This window comes from Fringilla coelebs (genome assembly GCF_963513975.1).
Source record: "Fringilla coelebs genome assembly, chromosome: 4".
NCBI classification, from domain to species: Eukaryota; Metazoa; Chordata; class Aves; order Passeriformes; family Fringillidae; genus Fringilla; species Fringilla coelebs.
The window spans coordinates 53424699-53446298 of NC_140032.1; the positions used below are offsets into that span (position 1 = coordinate 53424699).

Genomic DNA, 21600 nt, shown 5'->3' on the forward strand with positions numbered 1-21600 from the left:
GGCCGTTCCCGGGAGCCGCCTGCCCCAAACCCCTGTCCCGAACCGCGCCCCGTTCGCTCCCCAGGAGCCCCCAAACCCCAACCGGGAGACGGAGCTCCGGCGGCTCTTGCCGAGGGTGCCCGTGCCTTGTGGGGACGCGGTGCCGGGCAGCCCCGAGCGCGGCAGGGACCCGCCCGATCCCCGATCCCCGCTCCCAGCGGCGCCGCCGGGCGGGCCCCGAGGCCCGTCCCAGCCCGAGCCCCGTTACCGCTCTTTGTAAAATGCCAATCACATATTTTTTTTAAATTTTAGAAGTTTAATAGTAATAAAATGGTTATAAAAAAGCAATATAATTAGAGCAATAAAAATTTTGGAAAATATGAGTCAATAGAAACAAAGAGTTACGGACGTCGGGGTACCTTTTACTGGGCAGCATAAGCCCGAAAAAGGACACCTGTTATCAGAGGATTAACCCTTAAAAACAACAGCCAGTTGCATACCCATACACTTCATACAGGATGCATAAATTCCATTCAAACAAAGGATTCGGTCTGGTCATCGTCAACTTCTTCTTCTTAATCCTAACGGCGTCGTCATGGCTGAGCGAGTCAGGAAGACATTAGTTTCTTCTGATAATGGGGCAATTAATCCTCTTTTTCTGAAACATTTAGGTGTCCTGTGGCTGCTATCTGGTGCGAATACCTCATTCCTTTCCTTAGAAAAATATCCCACATCCATACTGTTAAAATAGAAACTATGTTCTAACATAAAACTATATTTGAGAAAATTAATACAGCACAACTTTCTAACATAACACATATAACATTCATTCTAATATTTGAAAAAAGCCAATCATAAAATAGGCATTTTTCACATTCATGTTCCTCCAGTGGCTCTGGAGCTGTGGCGATCCAGGGCTCACACTGAGTTGCTGTGTCTATTTCACCCTCCTACATGGCCACTCTTCTCTTCACATCAGGTGTAAAAACAACAACCCCAAACCCAAAGAACAACCAACGAGGCCCAAACAAGTGCCCAGAATTCCAGAAGCCCTGACACAGGTGTTGTGGCATTCCCTGGCAGGGTTCTGTCCTAAGTGTCCCTGTGCTCCCTCTTGAAGACAGCAGCTGCCTTCCAGGTGCCAGCAGCATGAGACAGAAGAATCTCATCTGGCAATGTGTCTGTCAGCTCCTCAGCTAATTCAGAGCCTTTCTTCTCAAGGTAAGGCAAGAGTGATTCCTTCAGGCTGGAAGACAGAGCAGAATGGCATTAACAGCAGGGGTACAGCAAACCTCAAGTGCCACCATATGAGTGCACTGCAGCACCCAAAATACTCAATACACAACTGAACAGGTGTGTGTGTGTTTGTGTGTAGTGAGAAGGGTGAAACAGCCAGGTGGAGGCACAGAGGCCAGCAAGGGGAGGCTGCAGGGCACAGCTGAGCTCTGGGGCTGAGCTGTGCCTGCGCACAGCTGTGTGCCTATCCCTGAAGGCTGGCCTTGAGCACCATGGAGATCTTTTCCAGCCTTAATGAGTTTGTGATTCTGTTATTACTTCATCCAAGTGCCTGCAGAAGTGCTGGTGTTTGTGCCCTGGACAGCAGCTCCTGGAGTGTTCCAGCAGTGTCCTCAAAAGAGCCTGTGTGAGATGGAAGTGACACCTGCCAGAAATGGGTGTGGATATTCCTAATGCTGCTGCCTGGGCAGTGTCCCCCAGGACATGCATGTGCCAAGGGAGTGTTCCCACTGTGTGCATGCTCATTGGCAGAGAAGAGTCAGTTAACAACAACTGCGGTGCCTTTGGGTGTGTAATTCCTACCTCCACGTGGGATTGAATTCCTCCACAGTTTGGACACGTCTCAGCTTCAGGATAATCATTTCATGGAGCTCCTGCAGGAAGCTTTGCAGGCTGGAGTGGACCAGGAAGGTGTGCAGGAGCTTGGCAAGCTCTGGGGTGAGCTCTTCTTTGTAGGCAGGATTGACATCTGCGAAAGGATCCTGAAAATGCAGCAAGGGGAGAAAAAACCCAAAGACACATTTGAACAGCTGCAGACAGAGCAGAGCAGAGGAGGTCACACAGAGGTGCTGGGGGTGCCATACCATGCCAAGGCGCAGCAGCTGCTCAGATTTGTGGACACACAGAAACTGCCACAGACCCGTGCTGTGCTTGAGCTGGCACCGTCTGAGGGCCTGGAAGAGAAGAAAATCTGTGGATGTGAGGGATGCCCTTGGAGCCCGTCCCCAGCCTGCCCTGCCCTGGAGAGCTCAGCACAGAGCTCGTCTAGCCCCTTGGCCTGGGTGGAGCCCATCTGCCCTCAACATGCCAGTTTTTGATACCACAACAGGCAGTGGGAAAGTGAGAGGGCTCAGTCACACAGGCTGGATTTAGCATAAACCAGGGCAGATTTTACCCCACAAGAATCTGAGCTTTGCCCTCAGGACTCACCTGCAGCACGTGAGGGTTTGTCTGATCCCCCATCCGCAAAACTTGCTCAATGTACTCAGTCAGCAGCATGTCAGCATTCTCACCAGCAATGGCCAGGAAGCCCAGGGTAATCTCAGTGAGGGACAGAGCATCACACACATCACTGTAGGACTGCAGCTCCCCACTGATCATGTTCATCACAGAACTGGGCAGAGCACACTGAAAACCACAAAATCACACTTAATATTGTTTTAGAGCCATTCCTTTTTCTGTTCCAATTGCTCAAGTCAAGGAAGACAACAGAGCCCCAGATTTAGGAAACTGAAATGCTGAACTATCTCCCTTCTCTTTGTAAATCCTGACTGACAGCCCAAGGCCGGATTGCCTGCTGAGGAATCAACAGGTAAGCTTTTGGATGGACAAGGCATGGCACAAAAAACCCTTGCAAAAGCAGGGATTTCATGCTTGCCCTGCTTCTTGCAGTGCAGAAACCCACCTGCTCCAGCTTGTTCTTGACATCATTGAACAGCTGCTCACTGTTCCGGTCATGTCTGTACACTAGGGTGGGGATTCCCTGTCAGGAGAGAAACCCATGGATGTGAAGCCTGGAACACTGTTCCCAGTGCCCTCCCGGCTGCACAGCCCTGCCCCTCCTACCGTTAGCTTGATGAGTGGCTTCCCCTGTAGGAACTTGCTGATCACTTGCTGCTGGATCCTCTCCAGATCAAAGTCCTGCAAGGTCTCCCCTCCCTTCTCCATGCTGTACTGGCAGTTGGACAGGATCAGAGGGATCAGGTCCCTCTCTACGTCGTAACTGATCAGGTGCAGGTCGGCCACTTCCGAGGGGCTGACCAGGTACCTGCAGGGAGCAAAGGACCTGTGTTCAGAGGGAGAGGCCTCTGTGGAGTAGGGAAAGCTGCCTGAGAGGGAGCAGGGGATGCAGCAGAGCCCAAGGAGCAGAGCAGCAACACACCTGTCATCCTCCTTGGTGTCTCTGATGACAGAGTATACAAAGTCATTGTGCAGCCCGATGAGGTAACTGGCCAGCGCCGTGGAGCACAGTCCCAGTCCCTGCCGCCGCGGCAGCAGCACCTCCAGCCTGCTGTCCAGGCTCAGCTCGGCATCACAGTAGCTTTTAGGCAGCTTGATTTCCCCTGAAATACAGATAGCAGGGTTTGAGGAGGCCCAAAGCCAGCCCAGGCTGAGCCAGGGCAGGAGGAGGTACCGAGCTGAGAAAAGCCGCGCACTCGGTGTGAGGGACAAGCACAAAAGGGAACAAGTTCAGGTAAGAATACTACAACAGGGAAACAAATCCCTCCCCTTGTACCTACATTCTTCAAATTCAATGGCCATGCCCAGTTTTGAGGATATGCCTTAGCATCAGTGATGGGAGGAACCTGAACTCAGAACAAGAAGCAGTGGAGGAGCTGCTCACCATTGGTGTCCAGGGAGCTTCTCAGCTTGTTCCAGACAGAGAGAAACACATTCACTCTCCTCTCTAACAGGTCCCTCATCACATCTAAAAAACAACAGAAAGATAAATCCATGAAACACCTTTTCCTAGTGAAACTTTCCAATGCAGGGATCTTCAGAGCACACCACTGAAATCCAAGCACCTGCTCCAACTGCTCAAAAGACTAAATAGACACCAAACACCTTTCTAAAGGTACCAAATGGCGTCATCTGCTCAGTTTGTTACTTTTCCATTACTGTCTGTTCCTGGGCCAGGCCACAAGGATGGATTGGTCCTTGGTCTGATTCTGCATGACCTTTATGTACTTTCCCATAAGTACTTAAAAACATAAGTAATTGCTCTTTAGGCAAGCCCTGGCTCTAGGGCTGAGGTTAAAATACCAAAAGAACCACTGCTGTACTGCACAGAGCTCCCACCCCTCATAAAAAATCTCCTGTACTTAATTCCCTTTAAAGTCATCTGGTAACTTTTCCAACCCTATTCAAGTCTCCAGTTCATTCAGGTAAGAATTAAAAGGAAAAGGAGAGTTTTCCCCTTCACCTTCAATAAGACAATCCAGCATTTTCTGTTCCATTCATTACAATTTTGGCAGTCTCCTCACCTGAGTGGGGTTCCCTGAGGAATTCCCTGATGGAGCAGTCTTTGATCTCTGCTGTGTTCTGGAATTGCCTCACCAAATCTTTCTGCAGAGCCAGAATCTCTGGTAGGAATTTCACCAGCCTCAGCTCACTTTCCTGGAAGAGGAATGGGATCTTGTGGGTAAAGCTGTGCTTGCACAAACCAGTTGGGAATACTTTTATGGAATTACTTCTTAAATTTTTAAAAGGCAACAATATCTTAAATGTTCACTCTCAAGATCATAGCAAGTACTGAGATAATCCAAATGTGGTTTAGTCCTGGGCAATCCCAGGCTCTCACCCCTGTGCCAGCCCCACCTTCTGCAGGAACTTCCAGAGGAGAGGAACGGTGTCCTTGGCATTCTTCTGCTGCACAACGTGGCCCAGGTTCTCCACTGAAACCCTCGTGCGGCAGCTCCACATCTTGGAATGGTGGATGTGGCTGTCCCCTGGCAGCTGGGACAGGAATGCAGCTGGGTCCCCATACACTATTTTCACTATGGGGTTAGAAGAGATTCTCTCATCCTCTTGTATCTTTCGGTTTAACTTCACAAGCTTTTTATCCAAATCCTGCATTAAAAAAATACTAAGTTATTGGATATTGTGAAATATCTTCAAAAGAGCTAAGCCATTTCCACTTTTCCAGCTATACAAATTTATCCCAGAACAACTCCAGTCTCAAGCTCCTGTTCCAGATTGCAAGGCAAGATGTATTCTATTGCCATCTGTATGGCAGTTGTCTGGTGTCAAGTGGGCAATGCTCCTTATCTCTCTTCCTGAGTGATCATACTCAAGGTCCCTCAGCAGGGAACATCTGCTGATAAGAAGCTATCAAATGTCACCACATGACTGATAAAAACTATAACATCCCATTGTGAGACGCTCCGCTGAGAGGGAGGAGCCAAGCATTCCTACCCAGATATAACCTGGAAGATTCTGACACACCACACAGCTTTTTCTCCACTGGACTCCCCAGAGGAACAGCAGCTGTTTCTACTTCCACAGATCTGTGGAAGAATACACCCCTTTCCTACAGGACCCCCTGCTCCAACAGAACCACGCCTGACACTCCAGGAGGACTGTAGCTCCTTTTCCAACCGGACTGCTACCAACACCCTGACCCACAGGGTGTCAGGTTGAGTTCTGACTCTGACGGTGTTGTTCTAGTGTATTGCATTGTTTTTTATCCTTTTATCTTTTTCCCTTCCCTGTTAAAGAAGTGCTATTTCCTGCTCCCATATTTTTGCCTGAGAGCCCCTTATTTAAAATTCATAGCAATTCGGAAGGGTGGGGAGGGTTGCATTCTCCATTTCAGGGGAGGCTCCTGTCTCCTTTAGCAGGCACCTGTCTTTCCAAACCAAGACAGCTCCCATTTCCCCTGGTAGAATAAAGATGGCTAATCCTTAAGCTACAGTTGTGCCATGGATGGGCTGGCTTTAGGAACAGCCAGGTGAAAATCGTAGCACAGATATTACAACACATGGATTTTGAACTGCTCAGCTACTGATTCTGTATAGCAGATTTCTCACCTCCAATTCAGGAACAATAATTGTACGTGCAACAATTTCTTCCCATTTGTTTCTCTTGTCCTTGGTGGACAGAAAATCATCAAACCACACCAGCCCTGCAACAGGAATATTTCACCTCTTACATCTGCAGTATTTCAGTGAAAAGAAACCACAGATTCACAGGTGCCAGAAGTTAACTGAGTGTCTTGGTTCAGCTGGAGAGTGACACCCAAGCATCACACAATGATCCAGGTTTCCAGGAGCTTCATGCAAATAATGGGGACATTTACACAACTCCTTCATAACCCCAAAAAGACTGAACAGATTGTCCAAGCTCAGACTATGTCCCAAGACAGAGTGAAATTTGGAATACTGAGTGGTGCTGTCCCACACTCCAAATATGGGCTATTTACACATTAATGCCTCTGTGCCTCCAGACCCCACCATGAACCCCACTGTGCCATCCCTCTTCTCCCAAAGAGCTTCTGGGAGTCATTGAGAGGCAGCACAGAACAGTGTGCTGGGAAGCAGCCCTGCTCAGGAGCTGCAAGCTCTGCCCATCTGTCAGGACACTGTTTTGTCAATAATTCATTTACAGAGTTATCGACTGCACCAAACCTTGCAAACCTCACATATTTGACTGAAAGAAGCACAAAAATTCTTCCCTCCCTCCCTCCCTCAGTAAGAAATAAGCGGCAAACTCTCTATTTTTCTCTTCAGCTCAGTTGCTGATGTTTAGGGGTGAAGGGGTTTATCAGCAAGGTGGCTGCATGGCCACAGCCCTTCAACCACAGCCCCAGGTATGACAGGGCAGGTGGCTTTTCTTAACACTAGCCTGGCTGCCGCTGGGGGGCCTGCAGGAGTCTCCTGAGCACCAGGTGCAGGATGTTGATAGTGTCATCCACACTCTTCCCCAAAATCTTGGTCAGCTGTGCCAAGTCCTCCTGAATATGCTGCTGCAGGAAGCTCACCACGTCATCCACTGTTGGCTTGATCATCCTCCCCAGGGACTAAAGACAACAAAAGCACGAGTTGAGCACAGCCAAAAATATCCAGGGAAGCACAAAGCACACAGAGCTCTGTCCTGCCAGGCACCCAGACCTGTGGGATTCCTGCCACCTTTGCCCATCAAGGCAGCGCTGGGTGGATGTTCCTGCATGGTAGTGCAGAAATTTACAAAAATTCCTCCTGGGCAAGGAGGGAGGGAATTTGGGTCTTGCACCCTGACAGACTGCCCTGGTCATTTGGCAGTATGATGAAAAGGACCAGCAGCATACAAAGGTTCCCCTATATTTTGTGTGACCACTTGGAAAGATTTCTGGAAGATACCTGAGGGTCTCTGGAGGCTCCCAGCAGCATGGACAGGTGGGTGAGCAAACGGAGCAGCACAAAGACCACGGGGTACATGCCCCTGTCAGACATTCCCAGTGTTCTTCTGTGCTCAACATCTCCAAGGATGTGGCCAGTTTGAGTTCTGTCTTGACAATCGCTGTAGGAAAGCGCATATATGTTTTTTATTTTTACCTAGACAAAAACCACACAAGACATCTCTGATACCCAGCAATGCCTTTTTGACCCATAATGGCAGCTTTTATGGCATTCAAAGACAATTCAAAGTGCCACAGGGGAGTGAAGGCTTCCAGTGAGTTTTGTGCACAGAAAAGCAAATTTCTTTGCTTTTGGTGCCTGATTACTCTTACTTGGACATCTCTCCCTCACACCTTCCAGAGAGCAGCATGAAGTGGTTGGTACCTCTGGCCTTTGAGGGCACCACAGGCAAGTCCGACATCATTTAGCCCTGCAAAGGCATTGCAGCAAAGCCCACCTGGACTCATGGAAGCCCTCCACAGGTTTGTGCTTTCTGCCTCCAATGGGGACGTGGCATTCAGGACAGCGGCTAATTTCCATGGGACGCCCACACTGAGAAAAGCAACAGGGGAACACTGAATTCTAGAGAAACAGCTTCTCCAGTAGAGAAAGGGAATGAAACAAAAATCCAACCTCTAAGTGGTTAATTCAAACCCTGCTACAAACTGGGCCTCTGCCTGATGTTTCCCAATCTATAGTATAAATGCTAGGGGTATGCTAAATTTTACATTACAATGACAAAATGATCAATAATACTGAGTTTAGAAGTGGAACTCTGTGCATGAGAACATTAACACCAGCAAACAAAATAAAATAGTTTGTCGTTGAAAACTTTGTCTGCTTAAATACCCACCAGTCCCAAATTCTTACCTCTCCCACAGTGCAGGGGTGGCCATTGCGACAGACTGTGAATAGAGAAACAAACAGGACAGTATTCTAAGACAAATTTATACAGCCCCTGTTATTCCCTTTCCGAGGGACCATCCTCCTGGAGCAGGAAATATGCTTCAAGATCTAATCAAAAGCCTTGACTATCCCAAAGCCCAAAGAACTGACAGGAAGCCAAGGAATTTTTCAGTGTTGCTTCTCCTTGAGAAACAAGGCATGAAAGCTGGACAGAGTCTACTGCTGAGGGCAGGAATATTCTCACCCTCCATTCCCTCCTGCAGGAAGGTCCAGCTATGAGAAACAGAGACAAAGCTGGCCAGCAAGGTGGCAGGGTTCTCCTCTCACACCCTGTTCTTGCTGCCTTCGTGCCCCCTCAGGCTCTGTGGACAGCTTGCAGGCTGAAGACTAAATAGCACTGGATGTCCTTTGGTGCATCGCTTACACAAACTGTCTACAAATCTGGATTTACCATGGATAACTCATACTAAGGGGTGTGTTTGTCCTCACATTTGGAACAGTTTCACTCTCCAAACTCAAGGAATTCCTTCCCCAGCCAGCCAGCAGCACTCACCATACCAGTGCAGACCACGCATGTCCTCCCAGGTCCTTGCCTGAGCCATGATGTCCTCAGGCATTGTGGGCAGAAAGGAGCGCTAAGGAGGGAAAGGTGAAAGCAGTCACAAATGGATCTGGGAATCAGCTCTGTCCTGTAGCAGTCACTTACTGGTTCTCTGTTCATACTGGGGAACAAGAGACATCTGAGAGCAGAGGTCAAGCAGGTTACGGAGATGGAGATTTTCAAATTCACCGTTGAAAATCCACTCTTAGAACCATCAGTATTGTTAAGATTTGCATGTGCACTCTCCAGACATCCTGCAGTGCATTGCTGATGCACCCTGGTGCATACCAGTGTGTTTCCTTACACCTTGGGTAGCCAGGAATAGCAGAGCAGCAGCTCTCTCTCCCTGATGGAGGAGCCAGAGCTCTCTGAGTAGGCAGGTCAGTGGGAGCTGCCAGTGGCTCTCAGCCTAGCTCACTCAAATATCAGCAAAGGTATTTGCTTCATCCTGCTCAGGATGGAGAGGTGTCTTGAAAAGATACCAGGCCAGAGCTTGGTGTTGTGCTAATTAACCACAACAGCACTGAAATAATTCCCCCCAGTGTTTCACAGCTCAACCAGTGAGTTGGAGCATTGCCGTTGAGAAAGAGGATCCAGCAGACACAGGCAAGAACCAAGGATGAGCTGAAGTGCATTTGAGCTCTGTGCCCTCACCTGCATGATGTGTGGCTGGAAGGCCAGGTTCCTGAGGGGCTGCAGGACAGGGCTGTGCCCGCAGCGCAGCACAGCAGTCGCGTGCACAGCCATCTCCACCAGGGCTCCCTGCTGCCTGTGGCTCTGCGGCTCCACAGCCAGCCCAGGCAGGGTGTTCTTCACCAGGGCAACTGCAAGATGCTGCAGCTCACGGGAATTCAGCACTCGGGAGCTCTGGATGAATTTAGTCATCAACTCTGTTTGCTGAAAGCACAGATTGGAAAGAGCTAAAGCCATCAGGATACTGCCCCCACCCAAACAAAGAGCACCGGCAGCTGCTTCCCACACTGGGTTACCCTGCTTTCAAAATCTCCACAGCCTGCTCAGCTCCAGGCCATCACCCTGGCTGGGGCACAGGAACCAAAGTTCCTCCACCACTGATTCAGATCCCCTTCCTCCTTACCCACAAAGCAGGTTTACCACAAGCTGTCAAAGGGGGGTGTCCCACCTGTTGCTTGGGATGAAGGCTTGGATTCCTGTACAGAGCAGTGACCTCTCGGAATATGGCCAGGAGCAGGTGGGCAGATTCCAGAGCTGGGGGGCTGTTGGAGGCCTGGGAAAAACCAAGGATGTGGCTGGGAACAGGCCAGAGCTGCCCCAGCTACAGTGATGGGATGTGCAGGTGGGAAAAGTAAAGAAAATGTGCTTGAGCACAAGTCCCAGTGACCTCCCAGCAGAGGCCCCCAGGTGCTAGGAACAGACACTGCCCAGAGGAACACAGCAGGGGTCTGGAGGGAGGACAGGGCCCAGCAGGGGTCTGAGGGAGCACTGGGCTGTACCTCCTGGGCCTCAAGCAGCCTCTGGGCCGTGCCCTCCATCATGGCTCGTCCCACGGCGTCGCGCAGAGCCCGGTACTGCTTCCCATACACCAGGTACCGGTCAATGGGGTTGGACTGGCTGTGCTGGACCTGCCAAGGGAACAGCCATGCACAGCACTGGGGACAACCAGCCAGCTGGAGGTGGCAGAATCTCCTCTTCCTCCTGAGCACTGGGGCATTTCAGGCTCCCCAGTGCAGCAGCAGCAGGCATGGTGCTGCCAGGAGAGACTCCATTCACCCAGGACAAGCCACTTCCACTATGGCCTGACCCCAAGAGACACACAACAGTAGGAACACCCCAAAGCAGCACAAAGTGAAGGCAAAGAGGAGAACCATCACCAGGAGAAGCCTCTTGTCTACCTGCTGCAGAATTTCTGCTGGGAACACCCAGCTGAACCGTGGCTCTGTGACCAACTTCTGAGCAAATTCCATCCCGTGCTGGCTGACAATCCTCCTGACCAGGTACACACAGTGCCAGTCGTTCCTGGCGAGGCTGCAGAACTCCTTCACTTCCTTTAGGTAACGCTGCTTCTCCTTCACCTGCTCTGGCTCTGGAGGGCAAAAAAGAGGTTAAAACAAAGAGGCAAAAGTACATCCCATCCTGTAAAACTTTTCTGTCTGCCCCAGCTGTAGCACCAAGTCCCTTTATTAGTACTCTGTTATTACACAGAAGAACTTCAGAGCCCTCCCTTCCTTGGGTGTTGTCTGGAGCATATCCTCAAACAGATTTCAGACAATGATTCCTTTCTTTGACAAGGAAGGTATAAACTCATCAATAGAAACTCTTAATCCCTTCTAGCTGTGCAGAGCTCTCATTCATACAAAACAAGAACCCTTACAGCAGTCCTGGGTCTCAAGCAGCATTTATGCTTTAAAGTTCAATTTAGTGGGCTCTAAATAAATCTCCTTGTTAGCATCACGAGGATAAAATAAATCCCCTTCCACAGGTGTTACCTGCCTTGTAACTACACTGGGGTCACCAGCACAGCCTTTCTACCAGTTACAGAGCACTTCTAACAAGTGGTACAGGGGACAGACACTGACTGACACCCCCAAGGAAAAAGGGAGTTGCTGCTCTCCTTCTTGGCCATGCACCAAAACAGGTCCTAGCAGAGCACAGGGTACTGCCTGTGTCCAGCCCACCTGCCCTGCATGCAGCATTTCCAGCAGAGCAATCAGACTCACCCGTGTGCTGCTGCAGGTCGAAGATGAGCTCTGCAGCCCTGCTCAGGCACAGGCGCACCTTGGCCACAGCCTGCAGGTATTCCACAGAGGCTTCCTGGGGAGCCTCGCTGCTGGCTGGCAGGTAGTTCTCTGGAAAGGCTCTGTCCTCAGGCAGACTGTTTCCATGCCCACATCCCAGGCTGTCCTCTAACTTCTCCCACATGGAATCCTAGAGAGAGGCCAGAACACTGATGAGCGGCAGAGCCACCTCACGCAGCCACCCCTGTGTTCCCAGGGCACCCAGCCCGCCACGAGCACAGTAAACCATCCCTCCCCGAGCCTCCAAACCATCCCTGACCCTCCAAGCCCAGCCTGCCACGAGCACACCAAACCATCCCTGAGCCTCCAAATCATCCCTGCAGCCTTCCAAACCACTGCCATTGCCCCCTCATCCTAAATCTCCGCCATGTCATCAAACACCATTTTTAGGATGTGTCCCGGCTGTCCTACACTCCCAAAGCTAAAGCCAGGAGCAGGCTGTGAATAACACACATTCCATGTTCCAGGATGCCAAACCTGTCTGACCCTTAGCAAGAACACAAATGGTGATTTTAACTACAAACTCACTTGCCCAGCTCTTACCTCCAAGCAGTTGACAAAAAGCAAGTAGAGCTCTTTTTTATCCTTTTTCTCTAGGACCTTGTTGTGCTCCACCTGGTATAGGTAACACTGCACATCATCTTTCACTTCATTGAAGCTACAGGGGAGAGAGAGAGAGACCCCCTGACACAGCTGCCATGCTGACAGGACTGCCCCTGCTCTAAATCACAGCAGAGCTCCCAGAGCTGGCTGTGTGACAAGTGGGGTCGCTCTGGATCCAGCTGCAAGACGGAGAAGGCCTTGTGATTTTTTGTGATCTTTTGCAGGCGACATTTGGGAATGAGTCAGGCTTTGATCACCACCAGTGCTCAATGAGCACTTCCAGGGAAAAAGGCATCTGGTTCAGGAGACGGTCACACCTGAGAAGGGGCTTTTGTGCCCTGCCTGCAAAGGGAGGCTGGGAGGGCTGTAGGAATTGGGAGGTCTTTGGAGCAGACATAGGATCAGTTTAAGTCCTGATTAAATCCATGTGAATGAGGAGTTGTACTTTGAAGACCTTGTTCAGAGCAACTACTCTGCCACCTTGCAGAACCCAGGCATCTACCCTCAGCACAGGGTTAGTGAGGGACAGCCAGGTAAACCTTGCATAGGCTGCTCACACTGCACCACAACCCCCGTGCAAGCCAGCCAATCTGCAAGACTAATAGAAAGGGATTCAAAGTCAATGAAACTCAGGGAGGTGAGGAGAAAAATGGGATGGGTTTGAGGAGGAACAGAGCTGAACCTGGCCCTGGCCTAACCTCCCTCAGCTGAATGTGCTCACCTGTACTTCAGGAGCAGCTTCAGCATCACAGAGCGGATAATGGGAGTTTCATCCACCTCATCATTAAAAGGGGACAGGAATTTTGTGTAGACAGCAGGGTGATCTGTGGAAACAAGGGAAGGACAGGTTTAGCAGTTGAGAGAAGGTGGTGATAGATCCAGCTCTGTAAGACTGAGCATCAGGGTGAAGGGAGCTCACTTGGGTCTTTCAAGACTGTTTTTCTGTGAACGAATAGCAGATCCAGGAGGGTCCGGATCACCTCTGGCTCAGGGGGCTTGTGGTCCTTGAAGCACATGGTGGTGACCATGTCAATGAAGAAATTATCGCACCTCTGCCGGAACAGGGCTTTCTTTGCTATGGCAGCTCTGGGAGGGGCAAAAGCAAACACAGAACCTCTTAAACCACAGAGGAATCGAGCACACACAGGCAAAAGTCACCCAAGGGAGATACTTTTCAACCTTCCCAATGAGATGTGAGGTCCCTTCCAACCCAAACCATTCTATGATTTGCATGTTTTTACGGAAGCCAAGGCAGATTTCCCCTTTTTTCCAACAACAGAACAGACAGGACCTGTTCAGTTCCAGAGAGATGAAGCAGAGTTCGCCTTCCACTCTGCTTGTGTTGACCATCGCAGAGTTGAGAATTTCTTCACAAAGCCTCCCCACCCAACGCTCCCACCTTGGAGAGGGCAGCCAGAATACCTGAGCTCCTCAGAGACAGTTAACTCTACATCCTCCACAGCAGCCCTGCAGTAGGGACAGTACATCTGTGCCGGCACCAGCCACTGGCTGATGCACTTGCGGCAGAACACATGGTTGCAGGGCAGGCAGATGGGGTCCTTCGGCTCTCCCAGGCAGATGGGACACAGCTCCAGACCATGCCTGGAATCCAGAAACAGCAATGAGTACAGCTGCTTCTGTGCTGCCTCCCGAAAAGCCTTGAACAAGATGTTTAGTTGCAGCTAGACCAAGAGCTGGCTCACTGCTCAGCTCAGGGTGCAGAACCAAGCAGAGTCATTGCTCTTCTCTTGGCTTTCACTGCACCCCATGCAGCACTGCCACAAGTGTGCTGGCACCACAGGCAATATCCCTGCAGTCTGCCCCAGTGTCAGTACCTGCAGAGCCTGCTGCTGACCTCGTCCTTGCATTTGTGCAGCACTCTCAGCACCGCATCAAAGGTCGGATGAGACTTCACATCTGAATTGTGCTGGAAACACTGCAGAGGCAAAGGACAAAGTTCAGTGACTCAGCTGCAACGCCTGAGATGAGAATTCCCATGGTCAGCTCAAGAGGGAAGAGGTAAAATGGTAGCTTTGCTCACCTTGGCAAGAAGCAAAGTATGTTTTCTCACTAAATCCTCCAATTCTGGCATGACGGTGTGGATGCCCAACAGGACGTGTTCCACGAAGAGTGCCATGGCAAACACACGGCTCCAGCAGGCCCTGGGGGAGACAGCAGGCTGGCACCACAGCAGGAATGGCAACCAGGGCAGTCAGGGGCTCACTGCCACTCCTGCTCCACTCCACAGCACTCTCGCACTTCTCACTTGCTTTCCCCTTTGGCTTTCCAGAAGGGTTTTTGTCAAGGACAGAACATTCCAGCACTTCACCCAGGGGGCTCAAGGGCCTGGCCTGGAGGCAGCACTGCAGCAGGATCATCAGGACATACTTTCTCACACCTCTAACTTCAATCTCAAAAATTTTTTAAAATACCAATCACAATTAGCTGCACTTTCTTCACTTCAAATAAACTAAACAAGGTCTGTAAGAAACTGGGGTAGCACTCTGGGCTTTCTTCCAAAACACAAGAGCCAGTGAAATTCCCCATCTCTTGAGTCTTTATGCACAGAGGATGAAGAGGGGAGACACTGCTGGTTAACAGGAAGCTGAGGAGAGTTTTAAATAACCCCTGAACCCAGATAGAATGCAGCAGATGATATTGCCAAATTTAGAGAGAGAATCTGCAAGGAGATGAGGGAACAAAAATGTGGTTCTTGCTGCTCGGTATGTATTTGAGCCCAGCAGGAACCTGGAAAGGTTTGCAAAGCCTGAGAAAAGCAGCACCAGAACAGCTCCAGCCTGCTCCAATGCCCCAGAGAACCTCCAGGCAAAGAGTAGGGCTGTGAGCAGAACTTGGTCCCTACCTGAGCTTCCTCAGCAACTGATGGCAGTGGCTGCCCCTACGCTGGGCACCCTCCTCTTTGCACAGGAATTCAATGGGCATATGGAGGTTCTTCACTCTCTGCAGCCAGAGCTCAGGGGAGGCTGTCTGCACCTGCTTCTCCAGCTCCTCAGCACACACTATGGCAGCCAGCACGTCCAGAACCTGCACACACACAGGGACAGAGGTAACAACAGCTGCATTTCAGAATTATTTATGGACCTAGGGCTCTCAGTCTGGTTTGCTACACCACATGTTCTACTGAATAATGTCCTATTTGATTGCTTTGAGCTCTGCAATTCTCATGTTTGTGGCTTGGCTCATTAGCATGTCCAATAACTAATGCAAAAGCAGGGCAAACTATTTTAAAACCTGCTTGTAGCAGATCATTCCCAATTCTGAGGAACCCAGCCTGTGCTTCCCCCTCTGCTGTGGCTGAAATCCAAAGGAGACTGAAGAGCAGTGCTCCCTGCTGAAGACAGAGCTCCCTGCCAGGGCTGAGGGAGTGACTCTACCATCTCAGAGCATGGAGTTCTGCATTCTTTCTGGGTCAGGAGGTAGCCAGTCACACAGGGGTACACAGCCAGGATCCTGGAGAAGTTCTGCAGGCGGCTCTTGAACTGGTTGTGTGCCAGGTGGGCCCAGGGCAGGGAGGCCACAAGCTCCTTTGTCCAGGGGGACTCTGCCATCCACTCCTTAACACAAGACAGGAACGCCACATGCAGACACTGCAGGGGTGGGACACAGAAAACGCAAGGTGAGAAAGTAAAAGTACTGTTATAATTCATTTTGTACTGGAAAGCCTGGCAAAAATCTCTGAAAGATGAGAATCACTCCCCTACAAAGACAGCCTTAAATATGTCAATTTATACAGGTGCTGCCTTTCTGAGTGACCCGTGTCCAGTGGTCTGCTCTGGGGTTCCCTTGGTGTTGGGCAACTGTCTCAGAGGGGCATTTTCCCCAAGGCAGGGCTGATTCAGAAGGACACATTCAGAAGCATCACACTCTCCTCCCCATCCAAAGGGTTTCTAGTCCCTGACCTGCAGCTGCTCCTGGGACAACACACCGATGGTCAAGACAATAAAGTCTCTGATGTAGCACTCAAAGAGCAACTGCCTTTCTTCCCCAGTCAGAGCAGAGATGAATTTTCCCAGGGCAGTTTTCTGGAAGTATTCCACAAACTTCTCAGCATGGCCTGGAAAACAAGGATGCAGAGAAAAGCTGGATGTTAGGAGGAAGCTGGCTTTGACACAGCATCTATCCAAGAGACACTGACACCTCAATAATGACTGATGCATCCAGCACTGATGCATCCAGGGTACTGAGGAGGGACTCAGGCCAGGCCTTGTCAGTCCAGCACCGTGTCATATTTCTGAAATCTCACCTTGTCATTAACTCTTGGCTGCTCCACAGCACTTTGAATACAAGGGCACAGAACAGGTGAGAAAGATGAATGGTGAGAAGCACAAAGAAAAGCTGCCTGCACAGAACTCTGCTGGCTCACAGGAGCACAGAGGGACTGAAGGTGACTCCAGTGACAGGAGGAGCACAGCAGTGACAAACCAGAGCTCAAAGGTCAGTGGATGGAGATGCTAAAGCCAGGCTCCCACCTTCAGTGTTTTGGATGTACTGAGTCTCCAACCACATCTCTTCCAGGTACTCCTTTATCCTCCAGCTGAAGGGCATCTCATTCCCAGCATCAGCAGATACCATCATGTTGTTCTGCACCACGATTATCTCTGGCTGAGTGCTGGGGGGTTAAAAGGTACAGGGTTAAGGCACAGGGCTTTTGTCTGGGAAGCACAATGCAGACAACAGAGGCAGAGGCTGCAGAAAGAAACTGAAGGCCTGGCTGCCCTCGTGGAGCAGCCAACAAAAAACATCCCTCTGCCTCAGGGTGTTAGAGCCAGTGCTGGGCTGCTCCCAGTGCTGCCAGCCCAGCCCAGCCCTCCTGCTGCTCCTCTGGGCTCACCTGTTCTCCCCCACACTCAGGAATTTGGTGTCATTGAAGATGAACAGCCACAGGTTTGTCACCCAGTTTGCTCCTGACCTGGCCAGCAGCTCCAGATTGCCATTCCTGTCTATGACAGCAATCAGGAGAGCCAGGAAGGGAGAGACCACCTTCTGCACTCGCTTCCACAGGGCGTGCCTTTGGGGAGAGAGAGAGATGGAGAAACCCAGAGGGAATGTGAGCAATGACATCAGCAAAACAGGAGGTGCGTGCCCTGAGTAACTGCCCTGAGTAACTAATTTTGTCACAGGTCAGTATTCTGACATGTGAGAGAATAACATGTGACAGAATCCTAATGCTGCCTTTATGGGAAAGAATACTGCCAACAAATAACCCCTGCACTTCTCTCACTCCTGGCTTACCTGTAATCCCACCGTTCCACTCAAGCACTTGTGCATCCCTGTCCCAGTACAGTCCCTTCAGCTCAAACTCACCCTTCCCCAGGAGAGGCTAAAATTGCCTTCAGAGAGTTTCTAGCACAGACTGGAGACTGACACTGCAAATGCTGAGATTACACAAAGCTGCTGTCTCTGCTGCACAGGTGCCACTTGCAGACCCTTCCTGGGAGGCTGCAGGTGACAAGGCAGTGCTGCTGTTCTCACCTGAAGGTACCTGCCTCCTGCAGAGCAGTGAGGTTGCAAGCCTCCCGAAGCACCCACTTGCTTGGTAGATAGGAATGTTCTTCTCTTTCCTTCAACAGGCTGGAGAGACGAGCCTTGGTTATCTTCAGGAAAGAGGCTACAAAACAACAGGGAACTTATGTTTTCTCTTCTATTAGCTTGGACCCAAATATCCCACCAACAACAGCATTTGACAGTTGTTCCAATAATTCACCAAGTGGGGAAAAAACCCAGCCAGCACAGTGAGAGAAAAAGCCACCACTTAAACAGCAGAAAAGCCTTACACCCGCCAACACACTGCAGCATGGACACACATTCTTGGGAAAGCCCCCTTGCCTGCACCACAGTAAGGACCTCTGCATCCCCAGTGAGCTGACTGACTGTTTTGGTGGTCCCCAGATGTCCAGGGACTCCCTGCAGCACACACCTTTCAGCTCATCCTCTTTGGAGAAAAGGCCAAGCAGAATCTCAATTCTCCTCCTGCCCCGGCTCAGGTCCTCGTTCTGGTCCCGCAGCATGCCCACAGCACTCTGCACACAGGTCCTCAGCAGCACCGTGGTGTCCAGCATCTCACCCTACCCAGGAAAACAAGGTCATTCCCCTGCAGTGACCCTCCTGTCCCCAGCACACTCCCTTGGAAGGTTTCCAGGGCTCCCTCAAAGGGCCTGCTGCCTGGCATCCCTGCTCCCAGCTGCCCTCAGCTCAGGCTGCAATTCTCAGCTCTTTTGCTGTCAAGAACATGATGCAGCTTCTGTGGCCCTTTCAAAACTAGCCTGTGAGACAGCATTTGTGCTGAGTTGAGATTCCTGCAGGGGAAAGATTCAGCAGTTTGAGGAAAGAAATGGAAATAATCAATGTGACCAGGGAAAAATCTGCCCTTCCTGGGAAATGCTCCATGTCCCTGGTGCTGGGCATGTCCAGCTGAGGCTGCCAGGGGCACACGAGGCAGTGTGAAAGTGGCTGCAGCACAGCCAAGTCCTAAGCCAGCTCCAGCTCCACCTCAGAGCACACAGCTGGAGTGAGGCTCGGGACCACAGCTGCCCCCTCCAGGGGGAGAAAGGCAACAGAAATTCTTTGAGCTGACTTTTAAAAATCAGAAGAATGTAATGACTAAGGAATTACAGAGTCCTTAGAAGGGTTTATTTCTTTAGTGATGCTGATTTTGACTGGGTAGTGGGGAGGAGGAACTTGTATCTGATCAGTAACATTCATGATGCAAATACTGCTGATTGATTTCAGGTGAAGGGGAACACAAACATGGATGACAGAGCAGAGAGCCACAGTGACAGCTGAGAGGCAAACAAATGTATTCTGAACTGACCTCATGGTGCTCTGCTCCTGGCACTGGTGCTCCAACCTCCACCTTCTCCTGCTGTGCTTCTCCACTGGCAGGCAGAGCTTCAGCTAAGGTGCAGAATTTTAGTTAGAAAGCAGCAGTGCACCCTCCATCAGTCAGATGAGAGTTTATTTTAGCAACTGCATCCCAGAGCAGCAGAACATCTTTCAGAGAGCCATCAGCACCTGCATGAGTAGCTGAGATTCACCTCAAACACAGCCACAGCTGCTCAGACTGTCAGGCTTCATGCAACAAGAGCTAGAAGAAATGTGACACTGAGCTAATGCCTTAAGCTCTCCCTGACTCCTGTCAGGCAGTGTGGTGAAAGGAAAGAGAGTAAGGGGAAAAAAAGATCCTTGTCAGTCTCTGCCATGCAGTATTTGCTATCTCCTGTGCTGGGACAGAGCACTCAGGCTCCTGGCAGTGCAAATACCACATTTTTGTCAAAAAGAAAAGGAAAAAATACCAAATGAACTTGATTGATGACCTTAAGTTGTAGCAATGAATTAAATACAAGTTGGGAGCCAGGTGGTGACCCCCACAAAAGTCAGGTGCTAAGCAGGGAAAGTCATCAGATACGTTGTGCCAGGCATCAGTTCCTGTAGTACCAAATCTGGGGCCATAGCTTCCCCTTTCCCCAGCACACAGCTCACCTCTGGTTGCACCTAGATCCTGAGAGAACACCTGGCTGATGGTGAGCTTCTGCAGGGCTGTCAAGTCAGAGATCATGTCCTTGGATCTGCGGAGGTCGTCGATGTGTACTGACTGCCACAGCCCTACAAGCACAGAACAAGAAATCACTCCCAGCCTGCAGCTTGTTCTTCCAGAAGAGCTCCCCCAGAATTACCTATCAGCCCCTGGGGCTACCTTCAGAGGTCACCAACTCTCACCTCTTGCTGTAGGAGGGGAAAGCACGATGCCCTCAGAACCTGCTGCTGCACACATCCCTGCCTGACAGTTCCAAGGTTCTGAGGCTCTCAGAAGCCCCCAGACCCAGAGGAACATTGCTGGACACATCAGCACCTGCTCCAGAGCCTCTGGAGGACAACACACCCACAGAGTTACCCTTGTGTGCTGCTTTCCAGGTGACTGGAGAGGGGCCGGTCTGTCAGCAGGCAAGGCAAGGTGCTCCCAGCCACGACTGCCAGGTACAGATCCCCTGGGCAGTCCTGTGGGACAGGGAAGCAGCTCTGACAAGCCACAAGACACACTGAGTTCAGGTTTTCAGCATTTAAAGGAAGAATGAGCAAGAGAAATGATTGCCTGAAGGCAGCTGAAGAGTGAGGAGGGACAGATGGGCACACTCACCTCCATGGAATCCCATGTAGGATGTTCCTCCTTCCAGCCGGGAAAGCTTCACGATAAAGTAAACAAAGACAGAGACCTGCCCCAGGTCCACCTTGTTGATCTCATTGACAACGGCGTACCTGCAGCAAAGAGGAAACGCTGCTGGCAGAGCAAAGGCACACAGAGACCCATGGCCACAGGTCTCTCCTCAGAGAGGACAGGTGTACTGTCCCAGAACAGACACAGGTGACTCCCACTCCTTCCTCCCAGCTGCCACCTCCAGCTGTGCCCTGAATTATCCCACGACCCTCAGCCCTTCAGGACTTCTGCAGCCAGTGGCCAGAATTCACACTACAAAGGGGATTATCTGCTCATTTCACCCAGTTTCGCTTATTCTGATTTGCGATATGGATTATTTGAAATACAATCAGTGCATTTAGATTCATTCTGCTACAGAATAAATTCTGCAAATTCCTAAGTGTGAGATCCCCAAAGAGCACCAATAACCAAACACAGAGAGGAGTGGCCAGGGAGAACTGAACCATTCTACACCCCACTCACTTGGCTGAGGTGATGAGCTGGGCATCCTTAGAGCCATCTTCAAAGTCTGTCTGAATAATGAGGACTTTATTTCCTGAAGTGGAATCCAAGAAATCCCTGAAGAGTGAAAAGAGATTTAACCAAAGTCACTAAGTATAAAGATTAAACATTAGAGACCACAGCACCAGCCACTCCACATTAGCTTTGGCTGCTGCAGGAGGAGAGAGAAAAACACAAAATCCCATCTCATGTGATGGAGCTGACAAGGTTTGTCCCTTATCAGCTGATATCTGGGCAGAGCCAGCCCCACTTCCAGCACAGCCTCCCTTTTCCAAATGTGCTACTCCAAACGCTCTGCCCATGCACCTTCCACACAACTGACAGCCCATTCCAAGCAGGAAAAGACTGGCCCAGACTCACCGGATACACTTCAGGAAGGAGTACTCTGTGTCAAACTGCTGCAGGAAGAGGATCTGGGGCCTCCGGGCCCTGCCCTGCACTTCTCTCTCCAGGCAGGCAGCGTCAGCACTGGTGAGCAGCCGTGAGAAGGTGGTGACCTGGGGAAAGAGGGGCAGCAATGCAGCACAGACCCACCTGTGCTCGCAGGGCTGCAAGCCTGCTGCAGAGCTGCACTGCCCCCCGGCCTGCTGCAGAGCTGCACTGCACCCCCAA

The 21600-nt window shown here is 50.7% G+C and overlaps 1 protein-coding gene across 3 annotated transcripts in view; it reads right to left on the reverse strand.

The window, feature by feature from the left end:
• Positions 1 to 288: 288 nt before the first annotated feature.
• The window catches only part of LOC311153244 (E3 ubiquitin-protein ligase RNF213-like), a 45194-nt gene continuing 23882 nt past the window's right edge, over positions 289 to 21600 (reverse strand). For all 3 annotated transcript variants that reach the window (XM_084204925.1, XM_084204923.1, XM_084204924.1), the window contains exons 27-65: positions 21349 to 21485; positions 20950 to 21045; positions 20410 to 20528; positions 19755 to 19877; positions 19087 to 19169; positions 18193 to 18340; positions 17748 to 17883; positions 17107 to 17283; positions 16745 to 16884; positions 16175 to 16329; positions 15650 to 15862; positions 15118 to 15299; positions 14296 to 14416; positions 14090 to 14190; positions 13677 to 13856; positions 13174 to 13340; positions 12976 to 13078; positions 12195 to 12309; positions 11574 to 11781; positions 10749 to 10939; positions 10350 to 10478; positions 10019 to 10123; positions 9532 to 9774; positions 8830 to 8911; positions 8241 to 8275; positions 7828 to 7922; positions 7332 to 7491; positions 6838 to 7012; positions 6024 to 6118; positions 4813 to 5064; positions 4479 to 4611; positions 3839 to 3922; positions 3377 to 3557; positions 3061 to 3262; positions 2900 to 2977; positions 2425 to 2622; positions 2079 to 2168; positions 1798 to 1976; positions 289 to 1225 (exon numbers count right to left, since the gene is read on the reverse strand). In XM_084204925.1, coding sequence (XP_084061051.1) covers positions 1072 to 1225; positions 1798 to 1976; positions 2079 to 2168; positions 2425 to 2622; positions 2900 to 2977; positions 3061 to 3262; positions 3377 to 3557; positions 3839 to 3922; positions 4479 to 4611; positions 4813 to 5064; positions 6024 to 6118; positions 6838 to 7012; positions 7332 to 7491; positions 7828 to 7922; positions 8241 to 8275; positions 8830 to 8911; positions 9532 to 9774; positions 10019 to 10123; positions 10350 to 10478; positions 10749 to 10939; positions 11574 to 11781; positions 12195 to 12309; positions 12976 to 13078; positions 13174 to 13340; positions 13677 to 13856; positions 14090 to 14190; positions 14296 to 14416; positions 15118 to 15299; positions 15650 to 15862; positions 16175 to 16329; positions 16745 to 16884; positions 17107 to 17283; positions 17748 to 17883; positions 18193 to 18340; positions 19087 to 19169; positions 19755 to 19877; positions 20410 to 20528; positions 20950 to 21045; positions 21349 to 21485 — 5565 coding nt within the window. In that variant the 3' untranslated portion in view covers positions 289 to 1071. The remainder of the gene's footprint in view (positions 1226 to 1797; positions 1977 to 2078; positions 2169 to 2424; positions 2623 to 2899; positions 2978 to 3060; positions 3263 to 3376; positions 3558 to 3838; positions 3923 to 4478; positions 4612 to 4812; positions 5065 to 6023; positions 6119 to 6837; positions 7013 to 7331; positions 7492 to 7827; positions 7923 to 8240; positions 8276 to 8829; positions 8912 to 9531; positions 9775 to 10018; positions 10124 to 10349; positions 10479 to 10748; positions 10940 to 11573; positions 11782 to 12194; positions 12310 to 12975; positions 13079 to 13173; positions 13341 to 13676; positions 13857 to 14089; positions 14191 to 14295; positions 14417 to 15117; positions 15300 to 15649; positions 15863 to 16174; positions 16330 to 16744; positions 16885 to 17106; positions 17284 to 17747; positions 17884 to 18192; positions 18341 to 19086; positions 19170 to 19754; positions 19878 to 20409; positions 20529 to 20949; positions 21046 to 21348; positions 21486 to 21600) is intronic.